Genomic DNA, 20821 nt, shown 5'->3' on the forward strand with positions numbered 1-20821 from the left:
TATTTGGTATTGAAAATACGTCACCAAGTTGTCGTTTTACACAGCATAAGTTGGTTTTACGAGATACAAGATTGTGATTGGAGTCACGACGAAAGTGCAGTTTTGTGGAGAGCGGGGGTGACTCCTGAGGCCTGGGGACGACGAGGGCAGAGTCCGAGGATGGTGACGTGAGGAGCGTCGCAGAGGGGAAGAGAGAGAGTGGAGGAGGACGCAGGTTCGTGACGGAGACAACATGGCAATACAGCGTCGTCGTCCTCGTGACCAAGGGAGTCATTTAACAGTGCTTGGAAATTTAAAGATACCATAAGCCTCTCTACAAACTAATGCTTTGTTTTGGCTCCAAAGGTTTGATAAACTTTGCTTTTGACGTATTTGTTAAGCTCCTACTGTGCAATACCAAGTTATCGTAATGTTTTCACCAGATTTAGCAATTTGCAATGCATTTTTTTAAATCAGTAAATGGTCTAAACACAGATTTTTTAGTTCTAGTGGCCTAAAAAATTAAGGACAACAATTTCTTTTAATGAAAAGTCAAAACCTCATCAATTATTTGTGGATATGTTGGGGATCGAACCCATCTCTCTTGCGCCAAAGTCTGAGACATTAGCAAACACCCCAATACATTTTCATCTAGTTTTATTTCCCAATAATCAACACATTGTTGAACTTAAAGTTTCAGCCAAATGACGTTGGTTTATGGATTGTTTATTGTTTATGGAACAAAAGATTACCATGTCTAAAATGCCTGTCTTCATTTGTCTTCAAATGCATAAATAAAAATAAATTAATGTTTTAAACCCTAAAAAAGCATATCAAAGCTACTCTTGGTTATTTAAATGATATATGCTTTTATGATATTTAAAATCATTAAGTTATGAAATAACTTTGAAGTCACTGAAAAAGTCCAGTGTAATCGGTAAATAATAAATATAAACAAACTTTACAGATTACTTAGTCCTCGCTATATTAAAATCGTAAAACGCAACAAATCAAGTGCAGGTGTTTCGTGTTTGTGTTCAAATACAATTTCACAACGGGTTGAAACGTAAGCTTTGATTAATTAAATCAACACTTAAGTATTTGAAAATCTTCACAATCTTCTGCGCAAATAAAATAAAACAAGCTTAGTCCGATGCGTTGAATCCCTTGCTATAAATCTATTTGGAATACATTCCCTTGAAAAGTTTAAGTCTTTATAATTAGTTTTTATTCCCTACTGGATGGCGGAGGGCTGAGGTGATTTTGATCGTGGTAAACAATTAACGCGTTACACCCTTGGTCCACCGAAAGGCTGGATTTAGTAAAATTGAGGATTTTTTTTATATTTGCTATTATGCAAAGTAATTTTTGGGGACATTTACACACAATTATAACCCCGTCGAATGATATGTAAACTTACTTTTTCCAAACTGATTAATATTTTCTTAGATTTTTTTTCAAATATAAATTACGTCCTGTGTAAGATGTAAAACACGTTTAACATCAGTAGACGAATTGAATTGAATTGAAAAATTCTTTGTTGTTCTTTTCAAATACAACAGGTACAATACAATACATATTTATACACTAAGGTTGTACATAAGTATTACATGTTATTGTATTTATTCGAATATAAACTAAAAACACAATTCTCTTCACAACATAAATCTAACTAATTATTTTATTAGTTAGGAATATTAGGAATTTAATCTACCTTCTTTAGATTTTCACTAAAAATGTTATAAGTGAACGGCTAAGCTGGTTTAACTTTTTTTTATCCTGTCGTTATAAGAAAGCCTAGTATGTTATTGTGGCGTCAAATAAAGACATTTTCTAGAACACTCATTATACCATTACTTTCACGCTATATAGAATCACTAGAGTGATTGCAAGCGTATGTTGGACGCTCAAACGGCAGTCAAATTTATTCATGGTCCGTGGTCTTCATTTTACAACCCCCTCTCCAATCTACTCTCATCATCCCCTTTCACCGCTTGTGTTTACCGTTTTAATCACACCGTTTTACAGCTTACCTTCCCCTCCCCGCTGAATGGCCTTTCTTACTTTGTTTGATGAATGGCTGCATTAAACACCTTCAGCTTTATAACCTTACTTATTAAAATTTGCTCGCAAAGCGGATTATTGAGCCCATAAAGTATCCTTTGATGTTTATTAAGCGACTTGGTGATATTGGAAATCTAGCAGATTATTTTGAATCTACCTCCGCGGTTGCGAGGTAAATAAAAGGTTAATTTTCAGGAATATGCATAGGTCTACATTTTAAATATGCGTTTCTTTGAAGTTGACCAGTTACATTTTTTGAGGTTAGATTAAAATGTTTAGAACATATTTTTGTCGAGATACTGTACAATATTTTTAAAGTGTTACGTTTAAAATAATATCAAAAAAACTTAAATTGGTAAAATGTCCTTTTAGATTAAAATAAACTGTACAGTATACTGTAATCGATAAAATAATACATTTACAAAACCCAGCTACAAAGACCCTTAAACTTACTCGGTGAAAACAACCAGCTCAGATTCCGTCGGTAACATAAAACGAGGTTTCGTGACGGCTATCTGTTGACAAATCTCTTTTATATTTAAATTACTCAAATCGTTTTCCAGCAATTTACAAATATGTAATAACTATTATTATCGGCGGGACACGCTACCTCGAACGTCAGTCTTGACGTTTTAGTTCGCAGTTGCTTTCAATTTTGTTGTCAGTCGTTTCTAGTTTTGACTTATTATATACTTTTGTATTGCAATATTAGTGCTTGGTATTTAAAGGGGAAGAAATGAGTAATTGGGTAAGTTATTTTGCATTTTAGTTGGAAACTAAATAAAAAAATATACTCCAATCAATTTCCTAATGAACTAAAAACCACAACAAAAGAGACTAGTTGACAAGCCAGTTATCGACCGTGTTTTGCTGTCCACGCTATCACAGCAATTTTGTTCAAAGGAAATTTTAAATTGTGCTATGGGAATTATGATTTTTCTAAATATTTAGTATTTGCATTGCATTGTTGTCTGAACTGAACGTATTAAATTTGTTTGAACAAATCTAAATTTTTGAATAACAAGTACACGCGTTTGTTCACGAAGTATAAAGCGGTTTTACGTGGGAAGTAGGTTTGTGGCACGAGTAGCCTTGGTCGCATGTCTTATGGGATTTAAAGCTTTCTGCAACCTCTTACAACAGTTTACTACCCTCCGACATGACAACGGAAGAATACTATTAATTGTGAACTACATGCTAGTACAGAACGACGGAAAGATGTTATTGCAAGTTGTAAGCGCCAACTTTGTTAAGAAGTTTACGCACGGTTTGTGTTCAAAATCGTTTGTTGCAAAGATCCACCAACTTGCAACAACTGTGCGTTGGCTATTTGAATTAAATTATATATGCTTACACTTTTTATATAAATGTATTTGTCTGGTTCTCGGGCTCTCCTTGCAACGCACGATGTTGTGTCTGGGTCGCTCCATAGACACCTTACCGTGGCTTTTCCGAGTGTACTTTGTCCGGTATTCCCTTAAATGCTTTCGAAGGTTAGTTTCAAGTGGTAGCGTATTTTACAATACAAATAGTTCATAGAAAGAAGAGATTTGACGAAAAATCCAAAGAATATTTTCTAATCGGACTAAGTGACGAGAAACTTTGTATTTAGACGAATTTGTATCGTTATATTTTTAAATTATAATTGAACGGTGCTTAAAAAAGAGTTAAAAAGGGTTAACATGCCGCGTAGGTGTACAACCTAACTGAAAGTCGTGTTAGCTGTGTAGGCTATATAACTCACAGCCTGGTTGAATGAAGAAGGATCATGCGAAGAGAACGTTACCCGACTAAAGTAAATTAAAAATCCCTTATCGACCGTTCCCGCCTTTGACTTTGTACACCAGGGAAATTTAAATTTCAAGGGTAGCCTTGTGATAAAGAAAATTGTATTTTTAGATGAATAAATTATGTACTTCTGAAATAAATTAGTCTAAAGAAAGTTTTTGAGGTGTAAAAGTGTCCCATCTTATGTCTAAACATTTTTGGATCCATTAAATGCGTTGTTTCATATAATTAAATAAACAAAAAATCTTATGATATCAATCAATTGTCTATTCGTAATTATTAAGATTTAGGTATTCGTGTGTAGCTAATAACATTTCGTGAATTCTTAAATGAAGATCGGTAAAAAATTGCCTGATTTGCATAACTCCTTATTCGAGAATAAACCATTTCAATACAGCAGGGCTTTACGAAAATCATCCATTTCCAGCCCACCAAATCATAATACGATTTTGCCTGACCTAAAAAATAGTTGGCCTACCCAATAAAATTTTTTCCTACCTCAAACAAGTTAATTTCTCTTTTCCCTAACAGCAGTACTACTATATACTTGTTTTTAATGAAAAAACTTGTATGATTTTGTATTTTGGTTTTCAACCGCCAAACAGTTGATTTTTACTAGTTGTATTACAATATTTAAAGAAAATCCGATATTAAACAAGCATTGTATAAATTTAGTTCAAAAATATTTGTGTGGTTATTTGCCAAGTACAAGAGGTTTTCTTTGATTTTGCCAACTTCAGTACAACATTTTCTTACGTAGGCCTATTCATAAAAATCATAAAATTACTTATTCGTCCCAACAATAAATATCCTATGTTTAACATACATTTCTAAAAACCCCCTTCTGACATTAGAACACCAAAAACGTTCAAATTATTCTTAATGTTATAAAATTTAAAACCCACGATGGATAGATAATATATCGTATCCATCTATGTGTCACTCTTGTGCGTTAATCAATGCGGGTGAATAGACGTTGTCAGTTTTGTCCGGTTTATGTTGCTGATAGGTTTAGTTAATCAGTGTAATCGCCAGATGGCAGCAGTGATAGGCTGCTTATAATACTGTTCCAACACATACACACACACAGTTGGATGCATATTAGTAATTAGGATTGTAACAACCCCAGACGATTACCATAATTATCGGGACATTCCGCAATTGTGGGAGCTCAGTTAATGTTACACTTTTGTAATGCAGATTCAATGTGCCCTGAGTGGCTTAGATATTGATCGCCTACCTTATGTAATTATATGTAAAAAGACTAGCAAAAATGAATTGGAAGACTAAACTTGAAAGCAAAAATACTGACGAGTTTGTTAAAATACAATTCTGTTTACTTAATTATGCCAGGAGTCGAATTTAAAGCGAAATTGAGGAAAAGATTAGTATTGAATTAAATGTTCAAGCCTTATTAATACCAGGAACACCCATTTACAGACTCTTTTATTAATTCCCCTACATGATTTACTGTAGTGTAGTAGGGGCTAGGGTTAGTAATATCTAAATCATTTCGGGTTTGAATAACGTATAACTAGTTGTCCACTAAACACTGTAATAACATTGTAGCCACAAGAAAATTACGAAATTTAATTTCTTCCGTGTATCAAAGTTGGGGTTTAGCCTCGAATTCTTAACTGTAAAAACTGTCCCATCTAAGTTGCTACTTTAAACTAAATTAGAATAGAGAGGTAATCTCATAGCTTTATATTTCAGTTATGTCAACGACAATCGGTTTTTAAAGCCCTAGAATTTTGCTAATTTCCCCTTTAAATTACCTGTAAAGAATCTAAACTATATAATAACTTCTGTTTTGACACTCGTTCACTTGTATGAACACTATATAGACAAACATTACTTTAAGAAAAAATGTAACAGCACTTTAAAATAGGACAGTACGATTTCCTTGGCACAGTAGGAGCTAATACCAAAATACTTTGTATAACCTAATGCGATTTCAGCTGTTAGAAAAGAGAATGTAGCCTTCTCGTCGCATCAGAGAAGTTTCAACCCCAAGTGTCACAACAAGATGGAAGAGAAACAGAACGAAGAGAATGTGCGGTGTTGAACAAAGAAAACCTATCCGGGAGTGAAGTGCGAAAACATGCCGCATCCGTCGATTTACGAAAACTTCAACAAAATCCTAAACCAACTATACACGAGTATTTTTCCTTACGATTCCGGCCGAATAAAACATATCTAAAATGTCAATAGAGTTTTGTTTTTATCGAAACCAGCACACGTGATCTCAATTCTTAAACATGAAGATTAAAAGACTGTCCTGTATATTCACTAAAACGCGACACGACGTCCGGTGATACATGGAAGAATGTTGAACATATTAAATTATATTCTAAATGGTAGTGAGATATTAAAGATTATTTTCCTCCCCGAACCTAGGACAATTGAAACGTCCCGTGTGGACTTTTCGGAACGATGAAACGCAAGTAAACGAGTATTTTGATGTTAGAGTTTTAATTTTCAAAGGTTGACGTCACTAACGAGCGTTTTCTCTGTTCCTCTTTTCCTGCCCAATTTTCCCGCCTTTCCAACATAGGTGGAGGTGTTTTTGGCGGGAAGTCGCACCATGCTGAGGCACGGTTGCCAACTGACTGGCTCCGTTTGTCTTCTGCTCCTGTTGACAACTTCGCACGTCTTCGCCAGCGGTAAGTCGTCTTTGTTCAGTTTAGATTAAGGATGCAGGCCTAGCGACAACCACAGCCGCTACTATTCTAGCAGTCTCGTAACTCCCTACAAATTAATAACATAAACCAATTAACGAATATACCACATTGTGTTTCAACAATTACCAAAATTTCAGTTTTACAACTGTTGTTAACGCTACTGTCATCCCTTGAAATAGACTCGTAAAAGATTCACTACTCTATTCCAACCAGTGATGGTAGATAGAAACTGGGTTGTCAATATAGGAAAGTTGGTTAATATTGAAACATTCTCCGCTGTCACTGCTGCAGTGGCAGTGTGGTAAATATACATTGTTCGTGACGCAGGGTAAATGGCTATTGGAAAATACTGCCGGACCGTGAGTGTAAACTGTGTTTACATTTCCATATGCTTTCGATTGACCTGTTTTCATTGTCGTTGGGCTAGCCAGTGGAAAATCGTCTGTAACGGTGTTGAGTGAATAAGAATATTTTTTGTGTAATGTCTATTATTGGAATTTACATTAGTTAAGCGTACTCAACACTTTGAAATTTGCTTAAATTATAACGTATTTAGCCACTCTTCTCATTAGATGTATCTCATCTTGATAATTAATTGTAAAGGTTTTCGTTAGTGTTTTGACGGCATTGATTTCTAGAATTCTACGTAATTATCTTTTGCTATTGCACCATCAAATAAAACTAATATGATTTTTATTTTAACATTTTGCAAATTATTGTTGCTAGTTTAAAAATATAGTTCGTGAAAAGTAAGTTTTATCTTTAAATAACTGTTCAGTTATTTAAAAATTATGACTATTATGTACTTATTTTCGCACTATTTCTAAAATATATAAACTATTGAACATACAAAGTAGGTGTACAAATTGAAATATACTGTTATCATACTTGAACAATTATGTAGGTAAGGTCCGCATCGTTTTATTTTTATTTTACTATTAATTGTACTCACATTGTTTCTCACTTTGAAAAATATTTACAATAAATTCAAACTCCCTTATTCTTTTCCGGAGAACGTGTTAAACTGATTGTTGTAAAAAGGTGGTGATATCAGCAGAGGTTGTATGGAGGGGAGAGTCCCCAAGAGGCCCGTAGAACATAAATCTGCTGAATGGTAGCGGCCTGTTTGTTGTTGTTAGGCCTGGTGGCTTCGTCGCTGAAGAATGGGGTGCCTCAGGGCTGCACACTCGGCCCTTTCCTCTTCTCGCTGTCGACAATCGCTGGATTATTCACTTCCGATCTTCTTTCACTACAGTCGTGTGTATAGCAGCGTCGTTTAACGTGTGAATAGTATTTACAAATATGTGATAGACTTAGTGTTAAAAAATTGGTTTCATTCCGGTAGAATTATGATTGTTTTTCATTATAATACATTAAAACAAAAACAGTCTTTTAGTGACCTAAGTTAACCGGCGAACTAACCTATTTTATAACTGTCGTTGGTATAGCTTTGAGGATCTATGTTGAATACTGATTAGATTTCGTCTCCAATAAACTAGTTTATATTATTGATTGACTATCAATACAAGTGTTACTTCAATTTATAAATATCATACATACTCATTAGTGCAGAAATGAAAGTCTGCCATTTAGAGAATTCTGATGCTAGAGTTTTTATAAAACTTAATTTATTTGATATATGTTATGATCTGGCTTCATGAGTTTATTTTATTAACTAACATCAGTGGTTTTAAAATAAGTCAGTAGTTTCGACTAACTATGATTATTATATTAGTTAATCTCTGCTTATAGTATACAAAACATCATACATTAATTTTGTATCCAACAGATTCCAACCCACAGACAACAGATTGGATTAACTCAATTATTATGTTCCTTAAGAAACATACTAAAAATTAGCAATCTTTATGGTTGTCAAATTGAGCTTTATTAGTCTCAATGCTTAAATCCACATATTTCGTACATATCAGCGTGTTTTAGTCGGCTAAGATCCCTTACTCTCTGATCCCAACGTAGGATTATAATGTTAACTAATCTCAGGACGCTCGGCCTCTAAAGTTTGACCCTCAGTGAAACTCTGCATAATGTGACGTTTGAGGCATCAGGAAAACTGTCAGGGAAAACGAAAGTTTTCTTAGTGGAATGTTTGCACACTAAATATATATAATTTTTAATAATATAAATGGAAAAGTTGGAAAATCTACACAAAATCTGAGAAATTATATAGAAAAGTGTTTATACAATCCATAAAGTCGATTTCAATTCAATGTTATTCAATTTGTTCAAGTATAACAGTAATATTCAACAAAACTATACTATATATTTTGGCTACGATTACTTTAGGCGTTTAGGTGCAAAAGATTGTCATTTAAGATACGGGTTGGATACAAGTTACCAACCAGCTTATAAGCCTATATTCAAACAAAGGTTGCGAAATACTTAGTACGTCAACTAAAAATAGAAGTTATTCGTCAAAAGGTATGGAGAGTGAATAGTAGAGTCAAATAAAAGTAACGCACAAATGAATATGTAAAGTATTATTTTTATTTGCACTACTTGTTTATATCTATGCATCTGAAAATATTAAAAGGCCTACAATTTTAGAAACACGTTAATTAACATAACAAAATTATTTATCATATTCACGTACATTTTCACGAGGTAAATCATTGTAAATCTTGTGAGTGTTTCAGAAGTTAAGGTCGACAATAAATAACAAAATTAGATTGCAAAAAAAATGAAAATATTTATATTAAAATGTTCTTAGATTTTGTCACAGTTTCGTTGAAACATTATATGATATAATTATTTCATTCCATTGCGACGGCTTTATATAAAAGTTGAAGACAGCGAGTTGAAGATTTAAACATGACTGGTTTTGATCAGGTGACGACGCTTCGACAAGCAATCCCTATCAAATCCCGTACAATCACCGTTCAACATGATCAAATCCGGCCTCTCGCTTTCGTTCCACCTTTATTGTACATCACTTTAGAAGCAGAATCCTATTACAATTACTTACTCATTGTTTATTTCGCCGAATGGTATTATTTGAATCTCCAAAAGCAGTAGAAAGTGATTTTTAATATATTTGAGATTTTGTCGATTTGATATTAATCAAATTACTACCAAGAGGATGGTATAAAATAAAACTTAATTTATTGTTGAAGGATGTGTTACCTATAATACATTTTATTTTATTGTAGTTAAAACCAAACTATAAAAATATTATGTAGGTGGCTGTACGTCTACTACTGTATTGTGGAGGGAGATTTTACAAAAGTGAAGTTAATGCACGGCGTGCGTGGCTTGCAAGTTAACAGCAGGTAAACCTTCTCACTCTTCTGGAATGGGAAAAGATAATGCCTTTTTGTTTCAAGTCTTTACAATGTTTGTCTTTTGTATTTGCCATAAAGTTAACGAGTAGCTATCCATACATATCAATATGACTTTATTAAATTTAATTTGTTCAATATATTGCATTGTTTATTTCTGTTTAATGATGGATATATTCAGTTGAAAATAATTTAATCATTAAATATATTTGGTCACGTACTCAATGATATTTCCAGCTTAACAACAAATGCCCTTTAATACAAAAGTTGTAAAAGCTCTGTCACTCAATCGAATTTGTTTCAGTTAAACTCTTTTTAATTCTAATGACATACCAAACAAAGACAGTTATTCTATAACTTGTTTATCTACTGCTAATAATAAAATGCTGCATTTTACAAATAGGCTTATCACACATTGTTCAGATTAAAAACTGGCTTAACTTCATAAAGAACTAAGTGTCTAAATACCGTTCGCAACTAACACTGGACTGATATTTTTTCTTGTTGAATGTTGAGTTGTACTTTCTAACCTACTGTGGTGGCCAACAAGCAACTACAATTCCACTATAGTGGCAAGTTTAGGATGAAACGTTATCGGTCGAGTTGGGGTTACAAAGTTTCACTCGGGCTGACCAAAGTTTCCTCTTATCGCTTGAGATATCAGCAGTGGAGGGGAATACTCGGTTGTAGAATTATTTACCTGAGGTCGTAACAAGACAGGAAACGTAATCCCTTCCTTACACAGTATTTCAAAGGTTAAAGTGGCGTTTAGTGCAAAGTGCAGTGTTGTGTAGGTGAGAAGGTGTCTCAGTTGGTAGCGCGACGGATTTCGGATCCATGACAGATATGTCGGGGGTTCGGATCTTGTTAACTGCCTCTACACAATTTAGCAGTAGAGTTCAACTCGTGTGCTGTAACAGCACATCCCTTTGCTGGATACGTTCCACGCCTGACCTGTAATCGGGTACATGTAAGGTTAACAGCCGTCAACCTCTACTACTTTTCATAAAGTTTTAAAATGCTTTGCGATATAACCTACTCGATAAGGATAATGTCAATTCGTCAGCAGCTTTTGATTGTTCAAATCTATGAAGGATCATACGGATTCAGTTGAAAACGGCCCTTGATTTATAGTGTTGAAGAATCAGCTAATCTTGAACAATAGCCAAGCAGCCTTGGTGTACTATAGGCTGCTTGAGCTACAGAGTAAGGCATTTACGTATAGGCACAGACCTTTTGTCTATGGTGTATTGATGTAGATTTCGCTTCATGGCTTAAAATGCGTGTCACTACATCGCTATTTCTATTTCAAAGATATGTAATTGTAATTTTAGAATAAACAGCTAATTTTATTAGGTCCGTTTAAAGATACATTGACGCAGGTAACACAGACTGTACGGAGATAAATTAATTAAATACTAGCGTTGTTTACGTCTCATAATAATGGTCAGTTTCTAACAACAGGTGTACTGTGATACATCGAACTAATATTATACACTTCCATTAACCAGTTCTGTGATACGACCACTTATTGTTTCATACACTTATTAATTATCTAAATTGTATTAAATTAATAGCAACATGGTAAGCGAAAACTGTAATATGTTACTCTATTTTGGTTATTAAGACGTCGCCTAAACAAAATACAGTGAAGTGCCAAATAACATCTAAGAGAAAATCTTTTAAAAATATCACTACTTTTCAACAGTTAGGCCTATATCAAACTGTTTTTAGTACATATTACTCAATTAAAAATCCGTTAAATAACTACAAGGGTGAAGTTTTGATAGATCAAGTGAGCGGCGGCAGCAATAAGGGTGGGTTTGGTGTAAAAGCAGGAATCCCACCATTAGTCATACACAGAGAGAGAGGGTAGATGTGGTGAAGGGTGTGTTATGTCATAAACCACCTGATGAAGGTGTTTTGCTCTGATGACGGACGACTTGAGGTGGCGACATAGTTTTGGGGATTCAACATTACTTGGTGTGCAATTATCCACACTACACTATAAACTGTCCTGGTTACACGATCTTTCACAAATTCGAATTAAACAGTTCTTTTTTAAAGTAGAGCCTAAATATTAGGCTATGTTTAACAAAGTCAATCCCAGATGTCACTGTGTTCCACCACTGCCTTTCAGATACTGAAGTATATATAGGTTGAATCTGACTAGATAGTGTGCCATTGTGGAAATTATATTTTCTCTCTTTTTTTACTATTTGATGATTTACGACATAAAAGATGTCATAATGAACAGAAAATGGTTCTTTATATTTGGCAATCTTATAAAGTTTGTGGATAACACATAAATATCTGCAATCAACACACTGTGCCAGTGGCTGTATATTTGTTAGAACTGATTACGTTCTAGAACACTAGGAATTAAATGTCTAACCCTATTAATAGTCAAAATTTCCATCTATAAAAAACGATTATTCGGTATTCACTATTTCAAATACAATTTTAACTTATATTAACTGTAAATATTAAATGGATTCAAACGACAAACAAAATCATTAAATTTAGACAGGTGATGTAAAAATCCTTTTATTTATGCCGCGTTATCGTTGATATAGCAAATAGCATGTGTCATTTTCTGTTGATGCTGCCAGGGAAATATTAATTAACAATAACATGTCATTGTGTAATAAAACCTTATTTATACCGTTACTATTTTCATCTTTTCCTCATAATGTGTTCGCCTTTTTGTTCTTCATAATAAATATTGTATATAAAAAAAAACATAGTATTTTGTAAGTTTGCAAACACTCTTGTCAATATTCGAAAACTATTTTGCAAATATTCCTTCACTAATTGGTACAGTAGGATCTTTGTGTTTAATTTAAACTTGATTTTGAGCTATTTTGCACAGAGGAAACCTAGGCAGATGTTCTTACATTGCATTTTGTCAATAGTATGGATAGATTTCTTTTGGTAACTACTTAATCTTGTTTATCAAATAATAATAATCACCAAACATGAACTAATCGAGAAGTTATGAAGTGGGTGGAGTCGAGTTGAGTAGCCGCTACTCGGGCTCCATTGAGTAGAAGACGCTTCAAGTTTTAATGAGAACTTGTCACCGTAATTAGTTTACTTTAAGCTATAAATTTCCATGAAAACGTTTCCAATTTGATAACTTGGACTTGAATAAGCAAAACCACAAATACTCAAAAGATATATTTCTGCAATTAAATGTTCAAGTTAGTGGTGTCACACTTGTTAGAGTTTCTATGTAAAACGCATCAAGTGTATAAGGATATTTTGAAATACAGTACTTAGAAATGTCTTAAGTAAACCAATAATTTTAGACGTATGCCTATCTAGGTATATAAGTAACACAATATTGGGGTTCTTTATAAAACTCCTTTATTTTCCTGTCCTAATTAACAGATTCTTTCGAGTTAGGTTTCATTTTAAAGCTTATGATCAAGCCCAGCCACTAAAAAGATATAGGGATTCGCTTCCTATATTTTAAATTATTTCTGAAACTATATTTTCAATAACAATTTTTTTTCTTACTTTAACTCTGATAGATCCAGTTATGCTGACCAACTGTCTTCATAACGGTTAATACTTCGGTTGATAGGTTAACCACAGTCAGATTGTAAACAAGAGACGAAACAGTTCATGTAAATTGATTGTAATAGCCTTTGTTATTTTCAGTGATAATTGTTATAGAATGAAGTCGGTGAATCTATACCTATTTATGGTATATAGGCTATCTAGTTGATGTATAATCCATATTTTCTTTGATCGCTTTATCAATGATGCCCACATGATAAATCGCATTTAGGCCTAGAATCAGTGTCGCTTGCAATTTAGTTAGTTTGTGTACTTTGAAATTGATCGCTTGAAAAAGTCCTCAAAGGGTCCCAAAAATGTCCCTTAGTTGCGCCAAGCCCAAGCCAGGTAGGGGTGAGTTGCCGCCAGAAGGAATGTCCTTGTTTATGTGTCATCCTAACCTAACCTAACCTATCTTGACCTAACCTACTCAATTATACAGTCAAAGAGGGCCGCCACTCGGCTTAGTTAAGGAACGTATCGGGTGGCTCCTTGGAGTAGTTGGCGCAGTTCAGGAATACCCGATTACCTGACTCAGGTCAGTTGGCGCAATTAATGTCCGCCCCTTGAAAAAGTGTATTTTAACTACTACTAATCTACTCGAAGTCACTGATAACAGTTCAATATCGACTAAACACAACTGGTGATATTGACAACTCAACAGTTTTGAAACTGTGGACAGATGAATGCAACATGAACACCATAATTGGCACTCAGGCCTCTTGTCTGGGTTGTTTGAGTTGGACTGTATAATGGAGGAGACTTGGATAGCTCGGTAACTTAGAACTTTGACTTTGCATTCTCAGGTATATAGGCCGAACCTCTGCTATGATGACTGTCGAATATCTCTTACAATTATTGTTGGTTGGAATTAGAAATATTGATTTTGCACCTTACTTATGTTTAATCGATGCAACTAGTTTATTTTGTTTATTATGGAATCAGTGGCATTTTTGTATAGAACTTACCCAAACGTTTTTGTATAAGCGGTTTAAACCACTGAAGGTTTTGCGACATGCCGGGAATCTTACTCGTCCCTCTCGCAGTGAGTAAAATTAACTTAAATCATCTAAAGCATTAACTCAAAAATTAGGCAACACACATTTAGCTACATTATTTTCTATTAACGTGAAACATGCCTATTAGGATTGGCCGTATTTTACAAGGAAAGCTTGATAAAATTTCAAAAAGAACGGCGAAATCCAATGCATAAAGCACAAAAAGACGTTAACCTCTCCCATTAGCAACATTTACACGTCCAGTGCCTATAATAAATCTCCTTACGCCGGTCGAAGGTCGCACCCCCAATTTGGTTCTACACGCTCTGCACGCGTGATGATGATGGGGGGGGCACGCGTGCACGCGACACGTCATACACGCGAACCCACCATCACCTCTACCACACGGCTAACAACACTACATGCGGCGGTAGTTCCTTTACATAACGTCAACTGTTGGGTCTTCTGGATGAAGAGTGTTGAAATGGTAAAATATATCAGATTTGGATTGAAGGGTAACACTGAACATGGTGAAAACACTGACATCAATACGACACAGCAATTTTGGAGTTTGGAACCATGAATTATACGAAAATTAGCTGTAGTATGTTGGGTCTCTACCATTGTTTTCTAGATAGTATCCTTGCGCCCTAATGACGGTTTTTAATCACTGAATAATAGTATTGTCAATTAGCCCAAAGCCCTAGTAACTTAGGTCGTAATGCCTTGCACTACTTTCGATCAGGTCGCGACCTATACATACATGCAGGCATTTACAATGCTCCAGTTTTATACATGCGATGTAACTTATTTGTCAAATGTGACTCTGAGTCGAATGAATAGTGCTATATATCGATACGTTTTTAATTAAACATACACGAGTAACACATATTTCAAAATATTATGCACAATGATTTTCTTGAAATAATAATTACAAAGAACTAACAATTTTTTTACACCACGTTTATATTTGTAATAACTTCCACTTTTAAACTACTTTTTAAGAAACTCAGCACTAATACTATCAACACTGCAAACAGTAAATTAACTCGATTCATTCAAAACATAAACGTGATACTTTAATGCCTGTCACTCTTATAAGGGTGTTTTGTGAAGTGGTCAGAGTTATGCGCCTCTCTCAAGAACTTGAGGCACCTGCGGAATTCATCGCAATATCGGCCCGGCATTCCCTACACAAACTGAGCGGTCTGGCCTGTCTGTACAATAACTCCTAGTATTTGCTGATCCCACTGCTTACTTACGTCTTGCTGATATCAACCCGACAAGTAACGACGTATATTCAAATGTATTGAATCGGTACAGAAAAATCTTTGTATACAAATACATTGCAAAAAGATTTAGGATAGTATAATTTGTAATCTTCATTATTATTTATATTTAGAAATTGTTTCTGAAATTAGTTGAGTTTTATGCCTATGAAGTATTGCAAACCTGTCGATAGCTAACAGTGTCGCACAGACAACAGATATTTCCAATGGCTAAAGAAGAACTTTTGTTGTCGATTCATTTACATTTATTTTGTCAAAGCTGTTCACATGTTTTTAGCGAATTTGCCTGCTGTTCTAACTACAGTGTCATTTTATGTCAGGAATTATATCAGTTCTACATATCTGCAGCATATATCGTGTAAATGTTACCATTTTAGTGCAAAGCTGAAAGATCATATTGACTGTAATTGCCTACTGTTAAACATACTGTGGGCTTCACTGACTGACCTTTTTTGGTCTGATGTAGGCCCTATATCGGACATTTATCAGACAGTCGTCAGACCAAATTTCAGCGAACCTAACAAAATATTTACCAACGCAGCATGCCTCATCTTAAAGCAAGCTATTTAAAATAATGTAATCACCTTTTATAGAATATTAATTTTAAATGCATTGCAGTAAACCACTATAAACTAATTGTTTTCCTACACCTAAGTATTATGGGAAGTTTTAAAAGTATTCATCACAACACCTGTTTCTACAAGATTCGCGTGAGAGTAGACGATGACATACATCTCACCAGCAGGGGAGGGGAGAGAGGGGTTAAAAACACCCCACACAGTAAACACAGCTCCGTTGCATTATCATTTATTCCGCGTAAAGCCGCTATCGTCGCTTACAAATGGCGTGTTCCTTCACTTGTTGAGCATGGTCACCCCCCAACCCCTCGCACCAAAACACCCCCTAAAACTTGTCGAGAGTATTTTTTGTTAAGACTTTTTTAAATACAAGTCGATTAATTTTTATAAATCGATTGCCACGCATTTGCAGAATATTAAAACTATACAATTCGTTAATAGCACTAAAGGTTGAGACACGTTGTTTTAGCTCCTAAGGATATAATTCAATAGGCCTACTTACTAAATTCCACAGGGACATAGTTCAACAGCTAGGCAAAACGGCTTCTGGACATATCAACATATATTATTTATCCATCGCATCAGTACCAATATGCTGGAAATAAGCCTTCTGCTAATTATTAATAAAGATTCATTTTTATGTCAAACCACCATCATTGTTACGAATTAACACTGTGACATCTCTGGAAGACTTATCTTGACCTAGAGTCTAGACAAATTGAAGTTGAAACCAGTATCGAAGGTAGAACCCTGTGTAGTGCCCCTGAAGCCTTACGTTGTATACACATGTGTGTTTAGGCGGATTATGCTACTCTTACGTTTATTAGACGAGGGACTTCTTGCATACCAACTCCCAACCGTTACACAAACAAAAATGACGTACTGTAGTTGATATATTATACTGACACACAACTTCACAACAAGCATGCTTCAATTACTGTACCAGACCAGGGACGGCTGGATTCATAGTTCCATTACACATTGAAGAATATCTATGAACTGAAGATCCAAAATTGGTCATTTGAAGAAATATATCTGCCATTGGCTCATTGGAAGAACCAATGATTCAGTCATTGGTAACATTTATTTTCCTTCATAAACATTGTACTACAATTTTATTCTGTATAAGATTCAGATCATTGTATTTACTTCTAACGTTAAGTTCTATGTTAAAAAGTCAATTGCTTATTTTAGAATTCAAGTGTTTTTTTTCGTTTGGAATACAACTATTTATAGTTTAGGGCTTTACTTGATTTAATTTGTGTGCAGAATTAAAAAAGTGCAGTGATTTAGAACAATTTTACAATACCCAAAGACTGCTGATATTGTTTGACTCTTTCCCCGATCACGGATCTATAGTCTTTTCGGGGGAATAATCCCTTGTATCAACATTCTATTGTAATGATTGTTTTTGTTTTATGAAATAAATCACTTGACTTGAAAAACAATTGAACTAGGAGAGAAAGGATGAAAATAGTTCTCCATTGTCGACTAAGATCGGGTTATTCGTCGGGAGTTTTTAGAAACAGTATTTCCTTGGCTCCAATTCTGATAAAATTCTTTCTCTAGAAAATACGAAAGGTTATATAACACACGATCAAAGTAGCCAGCCAGAGAAAAGCTCATTGAAATGATTCCTTTGATGGGTGGATTGATCTACATTCGAAGCTTCTTTTTCTCATATTGAACAAGCCGAGTGTGGCGGTGCGCTTTGGGATTTAACCTTTTAAAGTCAACTGGAGTAAACTGAGAACTTTGCTGGTTCAAAACATTCTTGGATTCAGCACTATTTATTGATTCCAACCCCGGTTTGTTTTTGCTATTTGGACTAAACAACCCTTGCTGGTTTTGAGTTTGTTTATCGCTAGATTGTGTGATTCATTTTCCTATATTTTTATTCATTTTATAGGGAAGCTTGTTGAATATTACACTCGAATGGGTATTCTATAAACATGTCCAATTTATAGGTAGCATAGCCATATTAAAAATTAACGAGAAATATGTTTTATTGAACCCATGGCGTGAGTTACTAAATATTACATATTTCTTTATAACTTCTTAGTCAAATTGTTCTTGGCATATTTGTCATTTCACGATAAACTTGCCCTGACCGGTTGGTTAACCCCCTGTGCTCTCTGGTATAGACCTTATTCAAAAGTGTCTTGGTATGAAAGAGGAATGCATGTATAATATGGATTAACCTCTGCGTAGAGCTAAACATAATTTCAATTACATTTTGCTGTTAAACTTGCATTTTGGAAATGCACTCAAAGTACATTATTCGTAAATACTTTTCTCTAACTCGTGTTCAATGTTAGCAACATTTCATTGGGGCTTTTCCCAAAATATCGAGCAAAGCTCACTTCAAGCAGCAGATACTGTTATGAGTAGCTAAAAGAAACATCCAATGGCTGCGTGGGGGCTGCAACACAATGGTAAAATGTCACGTCGGGCTGCTTTATCAAATTGGCAGAGGCAGAAGCAACAAAAACAGTTTGCCGGCACATGTCGCGTGCTGGCCCACTCCATATCACCCCCTCCTCCCCACCGCACATTGTCCTGATACCTTCTTCATACACAAGCTGATGTTTACCCAGAACTGCCGGTTGTCAAGTAGGCCAGTCCGACACCTACACTTGCTTTTACTTTCGTCCCCTCCAAATATGGAGATTAAATGCTTTTTTTGGAGGTAAATTGATAATTATTTTTATTTTACCTGTTAAGGTTTAGACCAGAGAGCACAGAATTTTCTTTTCTGTGATCTCTGGTTTAGACCAAAGCTCTACTCAACCACCTTTTATTATTTAGGATTTTAATTAGTGTCAGTACATGGTTGGTTCAGAAGAAAAATGCAGTGTTATTTGTAAATCTTTAACAAAATATTTTGTTTGGGATTTGAGGGTAACTGTTGAGCCTTTGCTCTTTAATAATGAGTATAAACATATTAATTGGCTAAATTGAAATACAAACTAACAGTCTTATAGATGTGTAGGCCTATATAGTATTTCAATTTGTGAAAAATACAAACTTAAATACACAGTTTACACGCATATGCATACAGTTTTAAATTTCACTAAGTTGAATCTGTATTATAAACTAACAACGTCAATGTTTCCTTGGTTAAAATGTGTCATACACCAGTAATATCATCGTAAATTGTAAATTAAAGTTTATAGTGAATAGTTTAACTTTAAAGTATCCCTATTACTTATTTAATGCTAACTAAGTAAAGTACCATGACCATTACATCCTACCCCTTGCGCGTGTACCACTTTACAAGTATTCATTCCCATTGTTCCACGTATCAGTCAACAGTGTTCCAATTCCAAGACATTCCCCAGTTATCCAGCAGTTGCGTGCAGCCCGTTTCCTCCCCCTCTTGTCTAAATTACTCTAATCGCCCTTTTAAATCAATGGGAAGCTCATTTACGGGCTGCTCGAGGCTAGAGGCTAGATTGCCAATGTTCTATGCGCCGATCGATCTCAACGACGCGTTCTTGTCAATAAATACACTTGTAACACAGTTGTAGGGTCGTCAAGAGTTTTAATGTTGACTGCGAACTTCCACTTCGGGAATTAACGTCACTTTTAGTCATAATTTAACTTTTTAATTTTCTCTTTACTTTTCATCCTATACTTGGTATATTGAGAAAGTTTACTTTTCGTCCAAATTTTCGCGTTTGAGTTTTGAGTTCCTGTTTAGTTTGTCGCAGTGATCGGTATATTTGTGTCGATATGTTTAGAGCTACAGACTACACTTCTGGTCTGATTTTGATGAACAACTCTTATGAAATCTAGCATGTCTTGTAAACTATAATAAAAATGGTAAACCCCCAGTGTCGTTATTACGATTTAAAAGTCATTGCAATGTTTAGTACAATAAAAACATATCAATGCCCAACGCTTACCTATTACGAGGGTTGTTAACTATTTGGAGTATGTGTCGGCTTACTGATGTAGTACACAGAGTTGAAGTAGAAATAGTTTGATATTACTCGTGACAGTTTTTACACTACTAAAACATCATCGATATTTGAATATAATCTTTATTGCTAAGCTTTTATCATTATTTGTGTCTGCACCAGTAAATAAATTATAACATTTGTTCGTTCCATGTTAGTAAAAGGTCGATTTTGATTCTCTTTGACGTAATGTGGATGAGAAACAACTCAGTGACTAGCAATTCTGTGTTTGTTCATCTAGTTTCCATTATTCTGAGCTTATAAATAGTAAGCAATGATAGCGTTATTGTGCATTTTATTCACGTCCGTTAAAAGCACATGTAGTAACAACCACATACAAAATTTTGAACATTTCGTTAACGCACATGACATTCAATATATCGTTTCTATTTACCACAGTACACATTTTTAACCAACTATGCGAACGCATTACCCGGCGAAATCCTCAGACGTGGCCTTTGGTCCAACTATCTACCTGCTCACCAGTAACACGTCGTCCCAAAAGGAATTTGGCTGGTCTTCACGAACCGTTCGGGAGGATGATAAAAAGCTAACAACGCTTAAAAACACCAACAAATGCATTGCATTTCAAAATCACTCACCACGAACTACGTTAGGT

At 34.8% G+C, this 20821-nt stretch overlaps 1 protein-coding gene across 1 annotated transcript in view; it reads left to right on the top strand.

Annotated features, from left to right (window-relative positions):
- Nucleotides 1-20821, top strand: part of LOC129002091 (tyrosine-protein phosphatase Lar-like) — a 591085-nt gene that overhangs the window by 181124 nt on the left and 389140 nt on the right. The window contains exon 3 of the mRNA XM_054429628.1: nt 6389-6497. Within this exon, the coding sequence (XP_054285603.1) occupies nt 6419-6497 (79 nt within the window). The 5' untranslated portion in view covers nt 6389-6418. The remainder of the gene's footprint in view (nt 1-6388; nt 6498-20821) is intronic.

This window comes from Macrosteles quadrilineatus, unplaced genomic scaffold, assembly GCF_028750875.1.
Source record: "Macrosteles quadrilineatus isolate MER2022 unplaced genomic scaffold, UCM_ALF_1.0 Scaffold_9__3_contigs__length_116548681, whole genome shotgun sequence".
Lineage (NCBI taxonomy): Eukaryota > Metazoa > Arthropoda > Insecta > Hemiptera > Cicadellidae > Macrosteles > Macrosteles quadrilineatus.